Genomic DNA, 19,460 nt, shown 5'->3' on the forward strand with positions numbered 1-19,460 from the left:
TGGAGATGGCCTCAGGTTCAGCCACAGGCCGGCCTGCCCACATGAATTTCTTCCTTGAGCTTCTCATCAGAACTACAAGTTTCCAGGGAGCGTGGCACTCAGGGGCCTCACGGTACTGCCATCTGCCCCACACACGGCACGCCCCTGCCTGCGGGAGCTGGCAGCAGCCGCCTGGCCTCAGTTCTGTGGCAGAAGAACTCACGGTTCCCCTCTCCCTCGATGAGGCATCAACCCTTCTTCCCAGGCAGAGGCATGGAGGGGCCGTGCAGGCCTCTGAGGAAAGTTTTCCAAAGGCGGCCTGACGAGCCCACGGAGCCTGAGGGTGCGCGTGTCACTGGGGAGAGCGGACCCTACGTGCACAGAGGCCTCTTCTGTGGTGGGCCCAGGGCTGGGCCCAGCAAGACACAGCGTCTCCTCTCCCCTGGTCCCCTCCCGCCAGTCAACCGCCTCCTGCCGCTACTCAAAGAAGCCGGGCCTATGCCCCCCTCTTGCCTTTGCAAATACTCTTCTCTCTCCTTGGAATGCTCTTCCCCAGGGACCAGCCCCGCTCCTTCCTTCACCTTCTTCAGGTCTTTGCTCAAATGTCACCTTCTCAGTGAGACCTTCCCTAACCGCCCACCTAACACTGCATCCCGAGCCCAGCACTCCCTTCCCCGTCCTGCTGGACTTTTCTCCATAGCACCGATTACCATCTGACGCCCTATCTTACTTATTGCTCCATCTCCCCCACCAGAACGGAAGCGCTTTGAGAGAAGGGAGTTTTGCTTGGAGTGTTTGGAACAGCGCCTGGTGCGTCCTACGTGGTAGGCAGAATCTCATGAAGGAACCGACTTTCCCACCAGGGCCCGGCCTATGAACAGCAGCTCTGCAGCTACCACCCCATGCCAAAGACACCACGGGAGATTTTGCCAGAGACCAGCTGGGGCTTCTCAGACACGAGCCAGTCTGGGAGAAACTGGTAAGGACCCAGTCAATCCGCCACATGCAGGAGGCCCACTCCATACCTCCTCCCCGCCGCCCCCCCCCCCCGCCGGTGTCTGTGGAAAACGACGTTGAGGTACCTGTCGAAGCTCAACCATTCTATCATCCTTCTTGGGTCATCTTCTTGGGAGGCCCTCTGAAGTCTCGGGTGGGCGACAACACTGGTTGGAACATAAAGGTGTCTGAGAAGTAAAGGGAGGAAGGAAGTCAACCCCCAGGCCCCGCTCGAGCTGGCTGAAGACCCTCAAGGTTATCAGGGTTGAACTTGCCGGTGATTAAGGTACTCGAAATACAGCAATTCCTCCTTTGGGTTTCAGAGTCTTGCAGGCTCAAGAAAAACCAGCCTGGACGGAAACTTCTCAGTGACCATGGGAATTATTCCAAAGAGGGGCTGTCTGGGCTAAAAGTGTGACTCTGGAAAAGGAGGAAACGAGACCCCAAAGCCACTAAATCCCTGAGTTTATAATTAACAGACAAGTATTCTCTTTGCCTGCCCCGGAGCCGAGCCGGTGGCTCACCAGGGAAGGGCACTGTAGTCAGAAAAAAATAACCCCCAGTGTGTTTCTGAAGTGTTGAGCCTCTTTGTTTTTCTGAATTTTAATGAAGGGCTTTCCAGGCAGGGTGAGAGCAGCATTCAGCACTCAGCACTCCCCACGGCCAGGAGTGGGGCTTGGTTAGTTGCCGCCAGACTGCGCAGGCCTGACCCAGAGTGGCATCTAGGAGAGGTGGGCGGGGAGACGTCCTGCCCTCAGATGAGATGTCTTGGGGAGTTAAGAGAAAAACAAAAACAAAAGATGTCTCTGTTTAGAAAAAGGACTGGGCTCTGCTCCAGATCTTGGCACATTTTGGAAACTGGCAGTGATGATGCTTGGGGGGAGCAACGGAGACAAACAGCTACACCTCTGAAAGGTCAGCGGAGACCCAGGCTCCCTGAGAGAGTGTTTCCGTGGACGTCTCAGGGCTGCTGAGCTGGCTCCTGCTAATAAGAACCAGAAACAAGGCCCTGGGAACCTGTGGCAGAAAGGAAACATGTGCTTTGGAAGCCCCAGGCATGGGTTGCAGGAAGAGGGGGGAAAGGGGCGTGCTGTTAGAAGAGCCACCCACTGACGTGGGCAGTGGGTCATCTGATCGCACCCACTGAAAGCTCGAAGGAGACAGTGCAACTTCACCAACATAACTGACCGTCCAAAGTGAGAAAGGCATGTGGCCAGGCCCTCCCCAGGACCCCAGCAGGCAGCTGCATGCCACCTCCCGTATCCCTGCGTCCAGGTGCTCACAGGTAAATGCTCCGGGGAGCTGCTGTGGCTTCTGTGAACCGAACGGCTTCCAGGAGCACCACCGCTTCTCCCCCTGAATCTAGCTTTCCCTCCCAAGCTTCAACGATGGGGAGACATGCCCTCCTTCACTCTTGACGAATCTTTCCAAGGGAGTGCTGGAAAGAAACGGAAGAGAGGGCTACAGAAAAAAGCAATTTCTTACAGTCGAACGATCCAATGCGGTCTACTGAAAATAGATATTTTTATTACAAAATAGTCCACATAAAAATTCTGAGCTGCTTGCAAGCTTCTTTAGTTTTAGGTTTATGGCCTGTGTCTCGAGTCCAAAGCAGAGGTGACCGCGTGCAGGGAGAGCGACCCCCGGGCTCAGGTGTGCGAGGGCTGCTGTCCCACGGGGTCCTCCTTGTCCGTCTGCAGCACGTCCCACTCGCTGAGGAGCTCTGAGGACACCTCAGTGTACAGACGGTCCCAGTCCCAGCTGACGTCATCCTGCCGAGACAGGCATCGCGGGGTGAGCTGGGGGACGCCGTCCCCTCGGTCACAGCCAGCCTCCTGCCGAGGCCAGCCTCGGAGCCAGCTGTTCCCGGGAATGAGGGGCAGGCACTGCCGCCGCTACGTACCTCTCGAACCTCATGCTCCGGCGCCAGGACTTTGGTGAGGAGCTTCAGGTCGATCTCTCCATCCTGTGAATGGGCAGGGAAAAAAAAAGGAAAAAAAGGCAGGCTGTGCACCTCGGAGGCCTTCGGACAACGACCTCTGGCAAAGAGAGGGGGGCCAGGTTGAGTGTGGTGGAACTTCCCAAATCCAGAATGCCTTGCGAAATTGCAAATGCCTTGTGAAAGAGCAAAACTGTGGGTGGACCCCAATGCCACTGAGAACTGAGGGAACACCATGATGTCCTACAGGTTGGGCACTCCTTGGGGGAAGGTCAATACCAGGATGGCAGGCATGACAGCAGCATATCTACTGATGCCACGCGGGCAGCCAGGGAAGCAGGAAGGAGACTGGCCCTGGGAACGCTGGAATATGTTGGGTCCAGGGATGCTGTAATACCCGAGGATGATGTCTCTGGCAAAGGGACTGTTGCCCGGCAGCCTCAGAGACCCACGGAGGAGAGGCTGTAAGGCTTTGGAGAAACTGAGAACTCCCTACGGATGCTGCCTGGAGCCTGCTCCTCTACACAGAAGCTGCCTCACTCACCAAGGTCTGAAAGGCTGCGTACTTCATGAGGTCATTATCCAGGTCACGGTAGGTCATCACCCGGTTGACCTGGATGCTGCAGGAAAGACGGAATGTGAGGAGGAACCACAGGCAGAACCAGTGCCAGGAGTGCTGCCGGGCCACCAACCCAGAGCCTCGTAGGCAGCTGGGAAGGACCAAAATGGGGAGAAAACGTCTAATAAAATGGGAACCCTGGGATGGAGCCCATCCAGAGACATCTGGATCTCCCCTGGGGGGCAGCACCACTGGAGATGGTGTGTGGCATGGTCCCTGCCTCCTGCCAACTTCATATTAATTTAACATACCTGGGAGGGGCCGCCACCTGCAAAACAAAGTCTTCCTCCTGTACTTCTTCCAGGTCCGGAATAACAGGAATATCTGCAATGAGAGGAGAAGCCAAAAATGTCAGCAGCACGAATGGGGGATCTTGCCTGCTTCTCCACTGGCTACTTACCACCTTCAACGTGCCGGCCACAGTTAGGGCTACAGGCTTTGGGTAGAATGGACACAATGGTCTCTGGCCTCTAGCACCCCAGTCTAGGGCTGTGGAACTGAAGTAGAGGTGTGCATGGGAATCAAAGGTAGAACTTCAACAATTCCCAAATCTCAGGCTTTACCCCAGAACCTGCTGGACTAGAATCTCCTAGTGGGGTGGGGCTCAGGCGTCTGTATTTTTCCCTAAGATTTCTTGGGTGATCCTGACGTTTGCTCCAGGTTAGAAGCCACTGGAGTGGCTCTCTAAGGAGAAATATAAAGAAATGAGAAGAAAGTCCCAGACAGCACTTGGGGAAGTGTTTTTATTAGAGGAGAGAAAAGAAAAGAGGAGCTGAATGAACCTGGCGTGGTCAGAGACAGAGGAAGTGGGAAAGCGTAGTGTCACGAGGTGGATGTCACCTCGTGGATGAGTGCACCTCCTCATGACCAAGGTTCACACCTGTATCAGCTCGTCCTAGTCTTTGCAAGGCCTGAGCCTGTATCTGAAGGTCACTTTATGCCTAATGATGTGACCTGGCTTCCCAGCAGTGTGTCCAGGATCAGAGTCTCCACTTACCGGGTCTAATATAATAAACAACACTGACTCTAAAGATGACACTTCCCTTGCTGTCTCTTGGAGATTCTCCTCCTCTGAACTCTCCACATGAGACAGACATACAAACATAGGAAGAGACATGAGGCCATTCCCTTTGTCAATCTAACAAAGTCATGCAAGTGGAGAAACAGAGAGACAGCACATCACTTAATTGTGGAAACTTGATTATAGCAGAAAAATCGTCCATCTTCTCCTGGGGACAACCTAACACCTTAAAGAAGTACTGCCTTCTCTCCGTGAGTATCACTGACTGGTAGAGGGGCTTTCTTTGTTTTAACCAGTCTGCACAGAGAAAAAAAGAGATGGGGCAGAAAAAAAGGCCAAGCAGGGAGGGACAGTCCTGGAACTCCCAAACCAACTGCAAATATTAAAAGGAGGAAAAATTCCAGAGAGGAGAGAGCAGTGAAGACACCCTTCGTTTTTTTTTGTTTGTTTGTTTTGGTTTTTTTTGCAGTACGCGGGCCTCTCACTGTTGTGGCCTCTCCAGTTGCGGAGCACAGGCTCCGGACGCGTAGGCTCAGCGGCCATGGCTCACGGGCCCAGCCGCTCCGCGGCATGTGGGATCTTCCCGGACTGAGGCACGAACCCGTGTCCCCTGCATTGGCAGGCGGACTCTCAGCCACTGCGCCACCAGGGAAGCCCCCACCCTTCGTTTTTGCTTCCATGGACTAAATTAAAAAAAAAAAAAAATTTTTTTTTTTTAAGAGATGCAGAATCATTCCAAGAACAGCTAGGAAGACCCTTGCCACTTTCAGGCTATTCATTATTTAGACTTTGCGATGGTTCCCGTCAAGCTAAGCCCGAGTATATAAATGTCAGTTCCCAGCCTGGCGTCTTTATTATTGCTTCCAATGGAGGGGTTACAGATGCCGTACCTGGAAAGAGAGACAGAAAGCATGCAAGGGAGAGACGGAGACAGAGAAAATAAGACAGAGAGAAAGAGACAGGCAGAGAAAGAGAGTGATTAAAGGGATGAAAATAAAAAGAAAATGCTGATAGGGAAATAAAGAAGACACATACACCAGCCCCGAAATAATGAATCACATCAGCAAGTCCTCTATCTAGAAAGACGCAGTGCAGAGCTTAGATGAGAATTAGAGATGGAGTTCTCTAATTTTCTATTTCTTATGCTAACAGAAATTCAGCTTGCTCGTCCCTGTTCACTCCGAGTGAAGAATACAGTCCATGTGAGGGCTGCCGATGGCACCGTCCCTGAGTCCAGGCCGAGAGGGCTCCTAGGCTGGCAGGACTGCACGGGCCCCGCAGTGGGGCAGGGCGGAAGCTGGCCGTGCCATGCGCCATCAGCAGTGTGACAGGTCCGGCGTGAGGCAGTTAGCTGCTCCTGGCTCTCCTCGGTGTGAGGCCCAGCCTGAGATGAATATTCAGAAGTTGGTAAGAAAATGCTCCCTGCTGTGCTCAGGGCTCAGGACGGGGTCTTCCCCAAGTCCCCTCTTGCTCTGCAATGTCAGCATTTGGGTCCTGTCAACTCTGCCCAGCTTCTCCCAGCTCTGAGGAGCTGCACTTCTGCCCACTATCCACTCTGAGTCCCCGTGGCTTCCCTGTTTGTCCCCACCCCCCTTCTCCAAATGCGCACGAAGGAGCGTGGGGCTGGCCCATCTGTGACAGAGCGGAGGTCAGCTCGGGCCTTGGCAAAGGGGCCGCTCAGAGCGGCACTGGCGGGGCTGGCCACACAGTGGGACTTCTCTCTAATTGGAAGCCTGGTGTCCAACAGAAACCGGTGAACTGCCTGAGCGGGACCAAGCCAGCGATGACAGCCAGGCCAAGGCAGGCTGGAGCGTTCCGGTGCAGTGACAGCTTGAGCCATCGCCGCAGAGCCTGGCCATCCAACTGCCGGCCCCAGTGGAACAGGTGGCCGTGGAGCAGGTTTCGGGCAAACTTCAAAGAACTTCCTAATTTTACAGTTTCTGATTTACAATCACAGACAAGTGCTTGCTTATGGATATATATAACGTGTTCCCAGGAGTTTCTGTCCTCTTTCTCTCTTCCCTTCCGCCCACCCCTCTCTCTCATACACACACATGCAGGATGACCCAAGCTAGAAAAAGAAAACGGGCTTGAGAAATCAATCCGCTTCTTCACAAAATTACCTGCATGGAATGATCCGGCCCTGCCTGTAATCAGTGACGGCTACTTGACCTGCAAGCCTGAACCAGTGACCTAGTGTCTGATTCAGGGTGTCAAGCTTAACATTCAAAAGCAACAATTTTAATAGAGACAGTAAGAGGAACAAAGAAGTATGCTCTAGGACTATTGAAAAGCAGCCACTATTTAAAAAAATTCAATAATTATGTTAACTTTAGTTTCATTTTCTTCGATGCTGCTGATAATAAGAACATTAACAGAAACAATGGGTTACTTAAGCATATGGGTAAGACTCCTGTCCAGTGGCTAAGAGTGCAGGCACTGGAAGCATTCGAAGTCTGGCTCCCCTGTGTACTAGCTGTGAGGCTTCATCCTCTCTGTGCCTCAGTTTCTTCAGCTGTAAAACGGGGAACATAACTACACCCACCTCACAGGGTTGCTGTATTACATGCGATCATCTAAAATATCAAGCATTATGCTTAGTAAGTAATAAATATTCTATATTATTCTTATTCGTTTAACAGATAAAACATTGAGCATGGAGAGAAACTATATGGCTCTACCCTCATTTTCTCATTTAATCCTGCCCAGTTGTCACCATCTTCCCGATGAGAGCACTGAGGCTCAGCAAGATGAAGTAGCTTGCGTGAAGTGAGTCATTAAGAATGGACAGGGCAGGCTTCCAGCTCCAGTTCAACTGCACCCCTCCCAAAAAGGCTGTCCCCAGCCCTGCCCAGAGGCTTTCTTTGCAAAGGTCCAGTGACTTCAAAGACGCCTCTACTAGTGGAGAGGTGAGACAACCGCCTATAGTTGGGACAGCTTTCGTTTTGCCTGCGACCGAGTGTCCTCTGTTCTCGGTGTTTCTCTGTCTCCCAATAACCGTAACTAAGGGAAGTCTCTCCCTCACCATATGGCCGACTGGCTACTTCCCTACAACAAGGCCAAATGGTGCAGAGAGAAAAATGGACCGACACTGGAGACCCGGTGGCTGCGTGGAGAAGGAGGGGAACGGACGCCTCGAACGGCCCCAGGAAAAGGGCCGGCGAGGCAAAAGGGCTGAGACGTCAGTGCCGCAGCAGCGGGTGCCCTCATCCTTCGTTTCAGCTCCCCCAGACAGCGCCCCCTGCTGACCAGTTACCCGCTGCTCTTGCCCAGCTCAGACTCCTTAACAAAACGGGCCTTCCCTGCTCTTTGCATTTGCTCCCAGCCTCTCATGTCAGTCATCTCACTTGCCTTTCACCTGCCTGTATCCCACGTGTTGCCCAATTAGCCACACTGTGGGGAAACTGCATTTGTTCACTTGTTCATTCGTTTATCCATTCATCCTTGAAGGGATGAATGGAGCAGCCCCTCTGTGAAAGGCACCGTGCTAGGAGGTGCCAGTAACAACAGCAGATAAACCTGACATGGGCCCTGTCTTCCTGCAGCACCAGTGTAGTGGGAGATAGCAATAAACACAAATAAATGTGCTGCCTGTAAATGAAAACACACACTGTGAAGGGAGCTAACTGGACTCTGAGACCAAAATAACAGGGAGACCTAATGTTTTATTTTTAATGGCAAAAGTAATATCATATGTGGTAATAAATTCAAATGCTATAGACAAGTTTAAGATGAAAAATGTCCTTTCCTTATATGAATCCCAGCCATCTCCCTAGAGGTGATCACTATTAACCATTTCTCATATATGTTTACTGAAAAGAATTTCTGCATACACAGCACATATGTCCTTTTAAAATGTTTGCAAATGGCATCATGTTACGTATCCATTGTTTTACAACTTTTTTTTTTTTTTTTTTTGCGGTACGCGGGTCTCTCACTGTTGTGGCCTCTCCCGTTGCGGAGCACAGGCTCCGGATGCACAGGCTCAGCGGCCATGGCTCACGGGCCCAGCCGCTCCGCGGCATGTGGGATCCTCCCGAACCGGGTCACGAACCCGTGCCCCCTGCATCGGCAGGTGGACTCTCAACCACTGCGCCACCAGGGAAGCCCCAACTTTTCTTTTTTTTAAAATTATTTTTTGGCTGTGCCATGCGGCATGCGGGATTTTAGTTTCCCGACCAGGGATTGAACCCATGCCCCCTGCAGCGGAAGCATGGAGTCTTAACCCCTGGACCTCCAGGGAAGTCCTGCGACTTACTTTTATCTGTCCTTTTCAATGTACACGTGCATCTTATTCTTTTAAATGACCATCTAGTTTTCTATCGAATGGATGCTGCATAATGCCCTTAATTCAGTCCAGAGAGGATGCTAATTCAGGATTTTGGGGGGGGTGGAGTGTCGAGTTAGGGAAGGTCTCTGAACTAGGACAGGGCCACTGAAGGATAACCAGGACTAAGCCAGGCAGGGGACAACGTGCACAAAGGCGCTAGGAGGTGAGGAAGAACTCGCTAAAAGGGTGGCGTGGCTGGCGTGCAGGGCCCAGGAGAGAGCAGCTCGGGGCGAAGCAGGAGAGAGGGCGTCAGGTGCCAGGTGAGGAAGGACCTGCATCAACCGGCCAGGAGACGCCTGGGTGCCCGCTATAGGCAAGATCTCTTTGGAGGCATATTAGGAGCAAACCAAGATGGACCCAGCTTGGAAAAGTTGCAAAGGGAGGGTCTATACATTAAAAAAATGATGATAAATGAGCAGAATAAGGAAAATGCACATCCCTTCCTTTGTGAATCATCTTGGAACCCAACAGGCAGAATTCAGAGCTTCCTACTCTACCTTTCCACAATGCTTTATATTCAAGGACACAGGATGGACCTGATTACTTTGCTGTAGGTAGAGCAAGTGAAATTTGCCCTCGGCCTGCCTCCTAGATGCTGAACTAGTGGAGGGTGAAGACCACGTCCCAGTCACTTCTGCATTCCCAAAGATGGGCAAACTAAAGGACAACTGAACGGAACTGGATCAATAAATGCCCCTCAAATCTGCAAGTCACACACATGGATGGGCCATGTCCATCTTCTCTATATCATTCTAATTATAGTATAAGTGTTACTGAGTCCCAAAGTTGCCTAGGCAGGATTCATTTCGCAAGAACCACCAAGAGCAATCCTTAGATACATCCTGGATTTGATGACATCCCAACAGAGGCTTTGCCTCACTTGAGAGCTGCAAGGCCTCCTGGGAAGGGCCTGTGCATATACAAGAAACAATGGAGGAGTGGGGACAAAGTTACAGAGGAAGGGTCATCCAAATTGGGTCCATATGGACTGCTGGGCTTCCATCCTGAGGCTGGGTCACACTGCTCTTCACCCTGGGCTTCCTCTTGATCTCTAGCGTGCCCCACTCCATCATGCCACCTTCTGGGAACCCCCCAGTAAAGGCTTGTTAATGAACAGCAACAGCAGTAAGAGCTAATTCCAAAGAGAGAGGTTGCCAAATGGAAAACTCATCAAGATACCATCATACTAGCCTGCCAACAGATCTACCAACAAACCAACTACCAGATGAAACCACAGAAATAAATGAGCGGTGCTTAAATAAGTAATAGAAATAAATAATAGAAACATGTGGGAACACCAGTAGGATCAATTACAATTGGTTTCAAAGATGCGAGAAGCTGCCACTTGCCCTGAAATGCACACGTTGCCCGTAATACCATCACACCCGCACACTAAAATGCTAAGTACCCAGGGAAGTCCCAGAGGGATCCTTTTCTGCCCCTGTGGCTCGACAGCAAGAAGCCTGCCTGCCTCCTGCAGAGACCCTGGCCCCAGATCTCTGCAACGTATTTCATGATAGCCTGCCTTCACATCTAGCTGTTGTTGGCTTGTTTTGGTACAAGAACAGAAAGTGATTTCTTAGATCAGGCTCCGCTTGTAATGAGTACACCCTGAGCATTACTCAGGCTCTTTCCCTGGCGCAGAGGAAGGAGAGAACGAAGGAGGCACCCTTATCCGGCCCTCGGTCCCACCCAGGCAAAGATGGCTCAGGCAGGGAACCCCTCCTCTCTGTGTCCCTTTTAGGTTCGACTCTTTGCTGATTTTCTTGGTTGGGGATTTCTGAATGGAATTTTCTGGTCGTGGCCAGAAGGGTTTCTAGAGAGCTACATAAAGTCTCTTCTAACTCCAGCACTTTCTGACCTTGATGCCTTAGTAAACGATACCAGGGGCTGGCCTACCTTGTCAGGTTCCTCCGGGTGCTGAATGATGACATCTGCCCCTCTCGCTTCACCCACTAACTGTGCCCCCCACGGCAGAGGCCCCATGCGGACCCACACCATCTTTTCCCAGAGCTGTTCCCCCGCCCACTGCCCTGGCCACAACAGAGCACCCGTGGGCTGCTGAGGGCTCACGTCCACCCACCCGAAAGGGGCCTGGACACGCTGTGGAGGGACATCCCGAGAAGAGCAGTCCAGACAACCCCCAATGTTGCACTCAAAGTCAACAGACTCTCAGCAGAGCTGGTGAGCGAAAGGAAAGAATGTCCATGTTTCCAGGAGATTGCAACTTTACACCTGAGATCATTATAATTTTTCTCTGCAGCTGCAAAACTTTGTTTTACTGAATGCTGTTACCTTCTGCATCACGTATGGGGAATTTTAAACAGGCAAATGGAAGAAGGTCTGATTGAAGATGAAGTTAAATGAAAGAAATTGGTCTCATTTAGCACATGACAGGATTCATCTGTGTTCCCAAGTCCACTGAGGTGGCATCATGGGCGTTTCATATTCATGAGCTGCTGCGACACTGTGTCCCCTCATTTACAAAGAGCCGTGTTCAGCAAATTCTGTCCCTGTGGACACTCCATGCATTTCATGGTCTTGTCAGAGAGACATCAAACACTCCAGTAACCAAATACCAGAAAATGGCTTTAATTAGTGGATCTCAATCGTATAAATAATTTTTTTTTCTAAGTGAAAAAATGGAGAATTTTTTTAAAGGGAGAAGAAAAGGGGAAAGTGGTAGGCAACAGGCTTCCAACACCCGAAGGAACAAGGGAAAGGGACGGTCTCAGAGGAGCTCCTGGGCCCCTGCACTCCCCGGACGCACGGGGGTTCCGGGGCAAAAATGCATCTGCAGGTCCCTGGCGGGTCTGCTTTATGAGGACCGATCCCCGGTGATTTCACCTGATCCGGCCAGGTCACGGGGAGGGGAGGAGTGAGGCAGCCATGGGAGAAGAGTCTGAAAACTGTGATGTTGCTGGCCAGAAGGTCCACTGCAGGGACCGAGAAACAGGACTGATCACGAGCAAAAGGTGCCCAAGCAGGTCCCTGAGGAAGCGAATGACAGGGGCAGGAAGATGTCCGTCCTGAGGCGCTGGCTTGGGTGGGGGGCGGTTTATCTATGTCCCGTACGTTGAGATGTCTCCATGCTCCTGCCAAACCCACCCCCTCCTCCTGCTGCTGGGGAAAGAGATCCCCGACCTCAGGAAGAACATCGAAAGAGCCGGTTGTTCCTCCCAGCCACCCACGCCGTGGCCACTCTCCTGGCTGACGACGGGCTGGACGGGAGGGCTTGGACTGAGTCCATTTCTGAGACAAGCCGGGCCTCAGGGGGTGTGGTGCCGGCTGGGTGGTGGGCAGACAGGAGGCTGTGCTGAGTGGTGACTTAGCTCGCGGTCTACTGTGGGTGTGCAGGCCCGGCCTCAGCATATTACCCACAGAGGGGTGGTGGCACTCTCCGGAAGGAGCATGAATGCAATCCCCTAGAATGTGATTTGCCCCATCACCCCACGCAGTCCACCAGGGGCTGTGGAAGAGTCAGTATTGACCGCGCAAAGGGTCGTCAGCCAGGACTGACCCTTTGGAGCAATTCAAAGGCAGTGCTCATGGGAGGCAAGCACGGCCCAACAGGGGTTCTCCATAGGGAAGGATCCTGTTCAGCCCAGGAGCCTGACACTGGGAGGACCCTGGTGTCACGCACTGGAGTGGTCTCTAGGGAACAATCGCACAGTGGTTACCAACAGTTGAAGGAAAAGAAGAACAATGAACAGGGATGCTCCCTGCCACCCCAAGAGCTCTCTGGGAGCTTCGTGGCAGTTCCAGCTTTGATCCGTAGAGATGTGTTAAGGACGAGGGGCGGTAAGCGACTTCAAAGGTGACGAGGAATGAAGTGGCTGGAAGGAATGGAAAGTGAGGAACTCTCCACTCTCTTCAATAAGGCCCAAGATCAGTGATATGGTATTAATGTGACAGAGAGCACCTTCTCAGAGCCGCCAGATATGCCTGGCTTCTGTGTTAGAAACCAGGCATATCTGATTCTATTTCATCCTCTCCGTGTTACGCTGAAAAAAACAAGACAAACTACCCTGCTTTTATTCTAAATCCTTAGGTTTTGTATTTTTTCCTTATATATATTTATTACAAAAATGCTCCTTTGATCAGTGCCAGCCGTGACTCCGCCACATACAGAATGCTTCTGAGCGGTTCCCTCCTCGCAAGGCCACTGCCGGTGACAGCCAGCTGGTTTTGATCACAGCCATTCCCAATCGGATTTTCATAAGATAGATGAGGAGTCTTACTGCTGCTCTCTCTCTCATCAGATGAGAAACAGAGGGGGAGGGGGGGAGGGGGGGACGGGTCCTGAGGGAACGGGGCAACAATCAAGGGCTGCCGGGTTCTTTCTCTGTCCCTCCGCTGCAGCAATTTTCAAAGGCATTTGCCTCGGGCACTTTTAAATGATGGTGTCTCAATTCTGTAATCATCTTTCAAGAGCTTCCTCTTAAAGGGTCTTTTAGGTAAACCCAGTCCATCAACCACACTTATGCACTCAGGAATCACATTCCCAGTATGTGTCCCCTCGCGTGTGTGTATATATATAGGCGAGTACACACATGCACACACCAAACATCTGGGCATTTTTAGAAAGCTGGGAGGACCTGAAGCTGGAAAGGAAGACCTACCAGTTGGCCATATCAAGTTCGTCTCTCGCTAGGGTAAGAGGGTCCCCTGTCACCGCTCCCCTGGATTTCTGCTATACCTAGGCTTTGTTATCTCGGGTTCTTCTTTAGAAACTAATCCCCGTGTGTTGGAAGGAAAGACTTCAATTGAGGTCTAAGTGATGCACTGAGTCCAACTTCAGATGAACAATCACGCCTGTCCCTTCCTGTCTCACCTAAGCACTATCTGACCGTCAGACTTCAAGATGAGCGAGGCATCACGGCCGTTTGCTTGGAGAGCACAGTCCCCAGGCCACAGCTTGCTGTGGTTTGGGTTACAAAGACTATTTGGAGCAACCCACAAATCCACCTGTCTTTTTTTTGTGTGTGGCAGAGAACGCCATGCCTCTTCTCTATACAGTCCCCGTCACTTGAAACAGATATCCTAAAGCACTGAGCCTCTCCTTCTAGTCACATAAAAATCTGAGTCTAAGATGTCCCTGGGCAATGGTTCTCATCAATATGGCCTCATCTCCTCTCTGCCCTCATCCACCACTCGTTTCACAGCTGTGCGGAGAAGTACCTGTGCCTCTCCCCAAAGCTGGACCAGAGCTCACCATCACATCTAGGACCATCTCACGAAACTAAACGGGATTGGCTTTGTCCTACCCTGATCCCGTCTTCCATATTCAACAGGGACAGAATCCAAGGAGTTACGGAATAAATACCCAGATCTCTACAACTATTTCAGGGAGATTTAACTCTCTTTACTTTTGTCAGTGTTTAATGTTGGATGATTTACTATTGACCACATTCCTCCAAACCGACTACAGCACGATGGAATGCTGACAGAGCTTTCTCTGTGTTCCTGGAGGAAGGTTAATACAACCTGCTTCCTTTACGATGCGCGTGCATGCGTGGTGCAGGACGTCTGTGTCATGCTCCCCACTCTTCCTCTTCAGACGGGGACATCCCAGTAAGCTGCTCACGTGAACAAAGAAAATGGAGTCCCAGAGAGGTCGCTGTCAACCACGTTTCGGGCAGAGCTGTTTGTGACGGAACGCTTGAAAGGCTGGTGTGACCCAGAGATTGTAGGGGCCCACTAGGGGCCTAGAGCACTCTGTTCCAGCTCTGCCAGCAGAGCAGGAGGTCTGGTCAACGCTCTGGGCTGTGCTTTGCAGCTGGACCAGGGCGAGGTACGGAACAACTGAGGTGACAAAGCAGAACAACCAAAATGTGCTCCAAGCTTAACTCCATTTGCAGAAGCTCCCCTGACTCTCTGCCTCTGCAAGAGGCAAGAAGAGCGCAGCCAAACCAGTCTCTACTATGTGTGCTGAGCTAAGCCATTCCATCCCATCAGCTCTTAGATACCTACTCCACGATGGTGTATGCTTGTCCCACGGTAGGTGAATGGGACCCTGAATTACCTCCTGCAGAAAACAACAGCAAGTCAAAACAACTTTTCTTGCTTCATTAAAGAAACTTCTGGCAAGTCCCCTGTAACTCCTCTGGCATCTCACTCACTCTGGGGCCAAACCCACACTGGGGAGTAAAGAAGTTGCCCTTGGGGCCCCAAGAGTCTACATCTACTAGAGTTCATTTTTCTTTTGCTGCCAGGAATGTGGCCTTAACTGTCTATCAAGGAAGAACTGAACCCAGATTCCTGGTCCACAGAGCTGTACTAGAGGGTCCACCTGATTAGGAGCAGGAAACCTGGGTCCCAGATCTGCCCCTGATTTGCTGACCATGTGCAGTTACTTGTCAACTTTTGTCCCAAGTTTCCTCATCACCAAAATGAGGTGCCTTCTATCTCTACGACATCCTTATTTCTAGGCTGTCCATTCCCATATACCTAGTGATAAAAAAAACCCAAAAACACCTGACTGTCATATTTGCCTATGGAAGTCTTTCCAAATGTCCCAGCCACAGACATGGCCTACAGGTAAAGCGCACCAAGTCTTTTGTTTAGAGAATCACTTTACAGAAAGTTTATTTTCTATACTAAAATGAACCTGCACTGAGTCCACCTGTGGCCCATGATGATCTCAGCTCAGTATTGGCACCATGATCCAACACCCCTGGCTGGGGCTCTTTGACGTTCCATGCAGTCTTTTGAGTGTCCCAAGTCTCTGTGATGTCAGTTTGTTCCCTCAGCTGTGTCTCAGAGCACTGCGCTGGTGGGAGAGCTCCAGCCATAGCCCGCCACAGCCCAGGAAGTGCCCTGCGGGGTCTCTGTTCTTCCAAACTTCCCATACTCCCCACTACTCACCCTGACACCTGCACAAGCCCAGTGACACTCCTTCCTCTCCCCTTAAAATAGGCTCTCCTCTCCAAAGGACCCAGAAGAGAATTCATTATCTAAAAGCAATCCCAATGGATTTGATAGAAAAGAAAACATAACATGAAGGAGAGGCGTGGTCCAACCTGAAGATTCTGCTTCGTGTTGCAGAGCCCTAAAGACCTAGTCTCTCTGGCTTTTCTCTGCTCAGCCTGGATGTTGCTGCCAAGACTTCACGGGGAAAGGATCAGCAGAGCTGAGGACAGGGGCCAGCGGGTTAATCTGAGAATCAGGAAAGGATAACAAATCTTCAGCAGGGCAGTGGGAATATGAGTGGAGGCAAGCTTCCGGGATAAGCAGGCTTGAGAAACGAACCTAACACTTTGAGAGCAAAGACGAAGGTGGTGAGAACAGGTGATCATGAGTCACAAAGGCCATGTCCCAACTCCAGCTCCGTCACTTACTAGCAGTGATGTCCTGGAGCAGCTCATGCTGGCTAAAAATTTTAGGAATTTCGCATGCAGGTTGTTAAACATAAACATTATTAAAGATTAAATTATACATCCTTATAATTAAATAAATTATATTAAAAACAAAGGTAATACTCAAAACTCACCACTTCCTAAATTTTACTACATTTTACTTTGCCTATGCTCTTGAAATTATTTACATCCAATGTACCTGTATGATGGAAACATACTGGTGTGCTACTGTCCATCTCTTCCCAGTTCTGTGGTCACTGATGTCATGCTGGGAGCTTGAAAACAGCCCTCATGGGAGCATTTACACCACAGAAATCGGCAAACTCTACCAATGAGGACTTTTTCTCCCCCAGAGAGCTGGTTGTTAAATATTTCCCAGCACATCATTGCTTACTAGCCATGTGACCTCTGTGAGCTACTAAACATCACAAAACTTCAATTTCTTCTTCTGTAAAAGGGCGATGATCACAGTGTCTCTTCATAGAAATGTTGTGAGGATTAACTGAAATATTGCAGGTAAAGCAGCACAGGGCCTGGCTCTTGGTAAACACTTACAAACATTGATTATCAATACCATTTCCTATAAGAAGGACTTCTTTTTCAAATTTCATACCCAGTATCCTATAAACAGAATGAAGCTTAACAAGGCACAGAGAGGGAGGCAAAGGAACTAGGTTTGGGTACTACCTAATAAATCCAGTGTGCTGCAGTAAGCTTAAGGAAGGGAATGCCAACATAACGGAACATTCATACTAAGCAAGAGAAAAGAATTGAGATATCAGGGTTCCAATTTATCTGCACTTAAAGAATTCTTTCCACTTTCTCTTTCTCCACATTAAAACTGCTTGGGCCAATAGTGACTGCTGCTTGCAGGAGAACGGATGAAGGATAGGGTGGAAGGATTAAGCAGGCAATGAGAAAGAGCCCAAAAGAGAGTTAGAAAGCCCGGAGACAGAGATGAACGGGGAGAGGGGCGACAAAGCGATATCCCACTACATATAGCATTTTTCTAATTCCACTGACAGTCTAGCATCTCACATCTCATCCAGCCTCATTGCTTGGCTGTGTTCAGCCACTTTTACCTATTTTCCCTGTTGACATGGATAGAAAATTGAGCAATTACCCTTAAATTTGGAGCTCTCAGATCATCCAGATTGCTATACTTGCAGAATTAAGTTCCCAATTGCCCCTGGCTAGAAGTGGCTCAACTCAGTCTGTCCTTTAGGAATTTCACACTTTTGGGTTGGCCATAGGATTGATCACTCCTAAGGTTTTAAGGTATTCGATTCTGTCACACCTGGACCCCAGGATGCAAAGAGCACAGCCCTCTCCAGTGGGGAAGTGGCATGCCCCAGAGGCACTGGGAGATGCCAGGAAGAGGGAGTTATAATTCCACCCGCAGTCCTGGGTTACACCAAGATGCGATGGTTATAGGCAAGAAAGAGCTAATCCTTTTTTTTAAGCTCCTGTTTTCAGAGGCTTTCCACTTTTTTAAAGCCATTATTTGGGGGGCTCACAAGTTCTATCTTAACTTGACTTTACCTCAGAGATAAACTTTTTGAAAGTTGAGTCCACATCTAATTGTGTTTTAAGAGATGATCTCAATCTGAATACTGTTTACCTTTTTTAAAGACAAAGAATTTCTTTTCTCCCATTTGTGTGCCTCTCAGTGCCCCTTTTGAAGTTTCACTTTCCATCCAGGGTTCACTTTCTGAGAGCTGGATTTTAGAGCCGGAAGAGACCAAACAGGCCTGGAAACACTTCTGGCGTCAGAGAGATGACAGGACTTTGTGCCTCCTGTCTCCTCTACCAGGGTCTTCCCAACCCCCAGCCTCCACACTCCTTTCGCTGGCAAGCAATTTTTTATTTATTTTTGGCCATGCCACGTGGCACGCGGGATCTTAGTTCCCCGACCAGGGATCAAACCTGTTGCCCCCTGGATTGGGAGCACGAAGTCTTAACCACTGGGCCGCCAGGGAAGTCCCTGCTGGCAACTTCTACTCTTCCTTCAAGTCGAAGTTTGAAAGTCACTTCTTCAGAGTGGCCCTCCCTCAGTTCCCAACCCCAAACAGGTCTCCACGTCATTCTCCTTCATGGCACTCCAGACTCTTCCCTCAGTGGACTCAACTGCAATTTGTCCTTACTTATTTAGTGTGTGACTATTTGATTAGTCCCCATATCCCCGACTAGACTGTAAGCTGTATGAGGGCAAGGACTAAGAATGGTTTGTACACCATCATGTTCCCAGTGCCCAGCTCCAAGCATCACACATAGCAGGTATTCAACAAATGGTGGTTAAAGGAATGAGTGAATGAATGACTTGCCCACTGTCGCCTGTAGAGACTGGGTTCACTCCTATTCCAGATCCAATGTTCTTTCTCTAACATACAACCTTCCATGACAGAAGAAGTCTGAAGGCCTAGGGCAAACTAGAAACTTGATTCCAAGAATAGGAATGGATAATTAAGCCACTAAAGGAAAGATCTGTTTTGCCATCCTACAATTTTGGGACCCTGAGGTCATTCGGGGGCTCTGGCTGTCCATTATTCTTAGCTGTTCTCCAGAACCACGAATCCCAACTTCCCCGAAGCACGGTGTCAGCTCTAGCTGTGAGCAAATCTACCTAGAATCAGCAAATTAGATGACTGGCAATCTTTAACCTTCATGAAAGGCAGTTTATGTGGGGATGTTGACTATCTGTAGTTGAGAATGGACCAGAATCAGGGCTTAACTCTGCAGAAGCAGCTTCCCTCCTGGTTATGGTGAATGAACCCCTTATTCATCCTCAACGTGGAGTCGCTCCTCATGCCAGGCAACTTATCTTGGAAGGCTGTGCACGTGTTTCTCTGCCTAACCTAATCCTATCCAGCCTTTAGGACCCAGGCAAGTTCTTCCTTCTTCCTGAAGGGCCCTCAGCCTACAGGGATCACTTCCTCTTCTGACCTCACGAGAGCCCTTAATAACATAAATCACCAATATAGCAACAACTACTTGCTACCTTTGTCACCCAGTACACTGCTGTCTAAGCTATTTAACCCTTGTAATGCTTTCCATCTTTCATGTTTTGTCTCCCCAACAAAGTCCTGTGTTCCCCTAGAGGAGAGCCCTCCAATGTCTTAGGAAGGATTTGCAAATCCCTTCCCAAAGCCCTAATCCAACTTGCAGATGCATTTTGTCCTGTTCATAAAGTGATATTTTAAAATTCTGTCATTTTTTGA

General features: G+C 50.1%; 1 protein-coding gene across 6 annotated transcripts in view; it reads right to left on the reverse strand.

Annotated features, from left to right (window-relative positions):
- Positions 1 to 2,475: 2,475 nt before the first annotated feature.
- The window catches only part of IFT43 (intraflagellar transport 43), an 88,104-nt gene continuing 71,119 nt past the window's right edge, over positions 2,476 to 19,460 (reverse strand). For 5 of the 6 annotated variants that reach the window (XM_067730007.1, XM_067730004.1, XM_067730006.1 and 2 more), the window contains 4 exons: positions 3,785 to 3,857; positions 3,459 to 3,534; positions 2,879 to 2,941; positions 2,476 to 2,747 (listed from right to left, as the gene is read on the reverse strand). In XM_067730007.1, the coding sequence (XP_067586108.1) occupies positions 2,625 to 2,747; positions 2,879 to 2,941; positions 3,459 to 3,534; positions 3,785 to 3,857 (335 nt within the window). In that variant the 3' untranslated portion in view covers positions 2,476 to 2,624. Of the gene's footprint in view, positions 2,748 to 2,878; positions 2,942 to 3,458; positions 3,535 to 3,784; positions 3,858 to 10,351; positions 10,432 to 19,460 lie in introns of all 6 variants that reach the window. The other variant, XM_067730009.1, reaches the window with a different exon arrangement.

The sequence above is a fragment of the Pseudorca crassidens genome, chromosome 1, assembly GCF_039906515.1.
Source record: "Pseudorca crassidens isolate mPseCra1 chromosome 1, mPseCra1.hap1, whole genome shotgun sequence".
In the NCBI taxonomy this organism is placed as follows: domain Eukaryota; kingdom Metazoa; phylum Chordata; class Mammalia; order Artiodactyla; family Delphinidae; genus Pseudorca; species Pseudorca crassidens.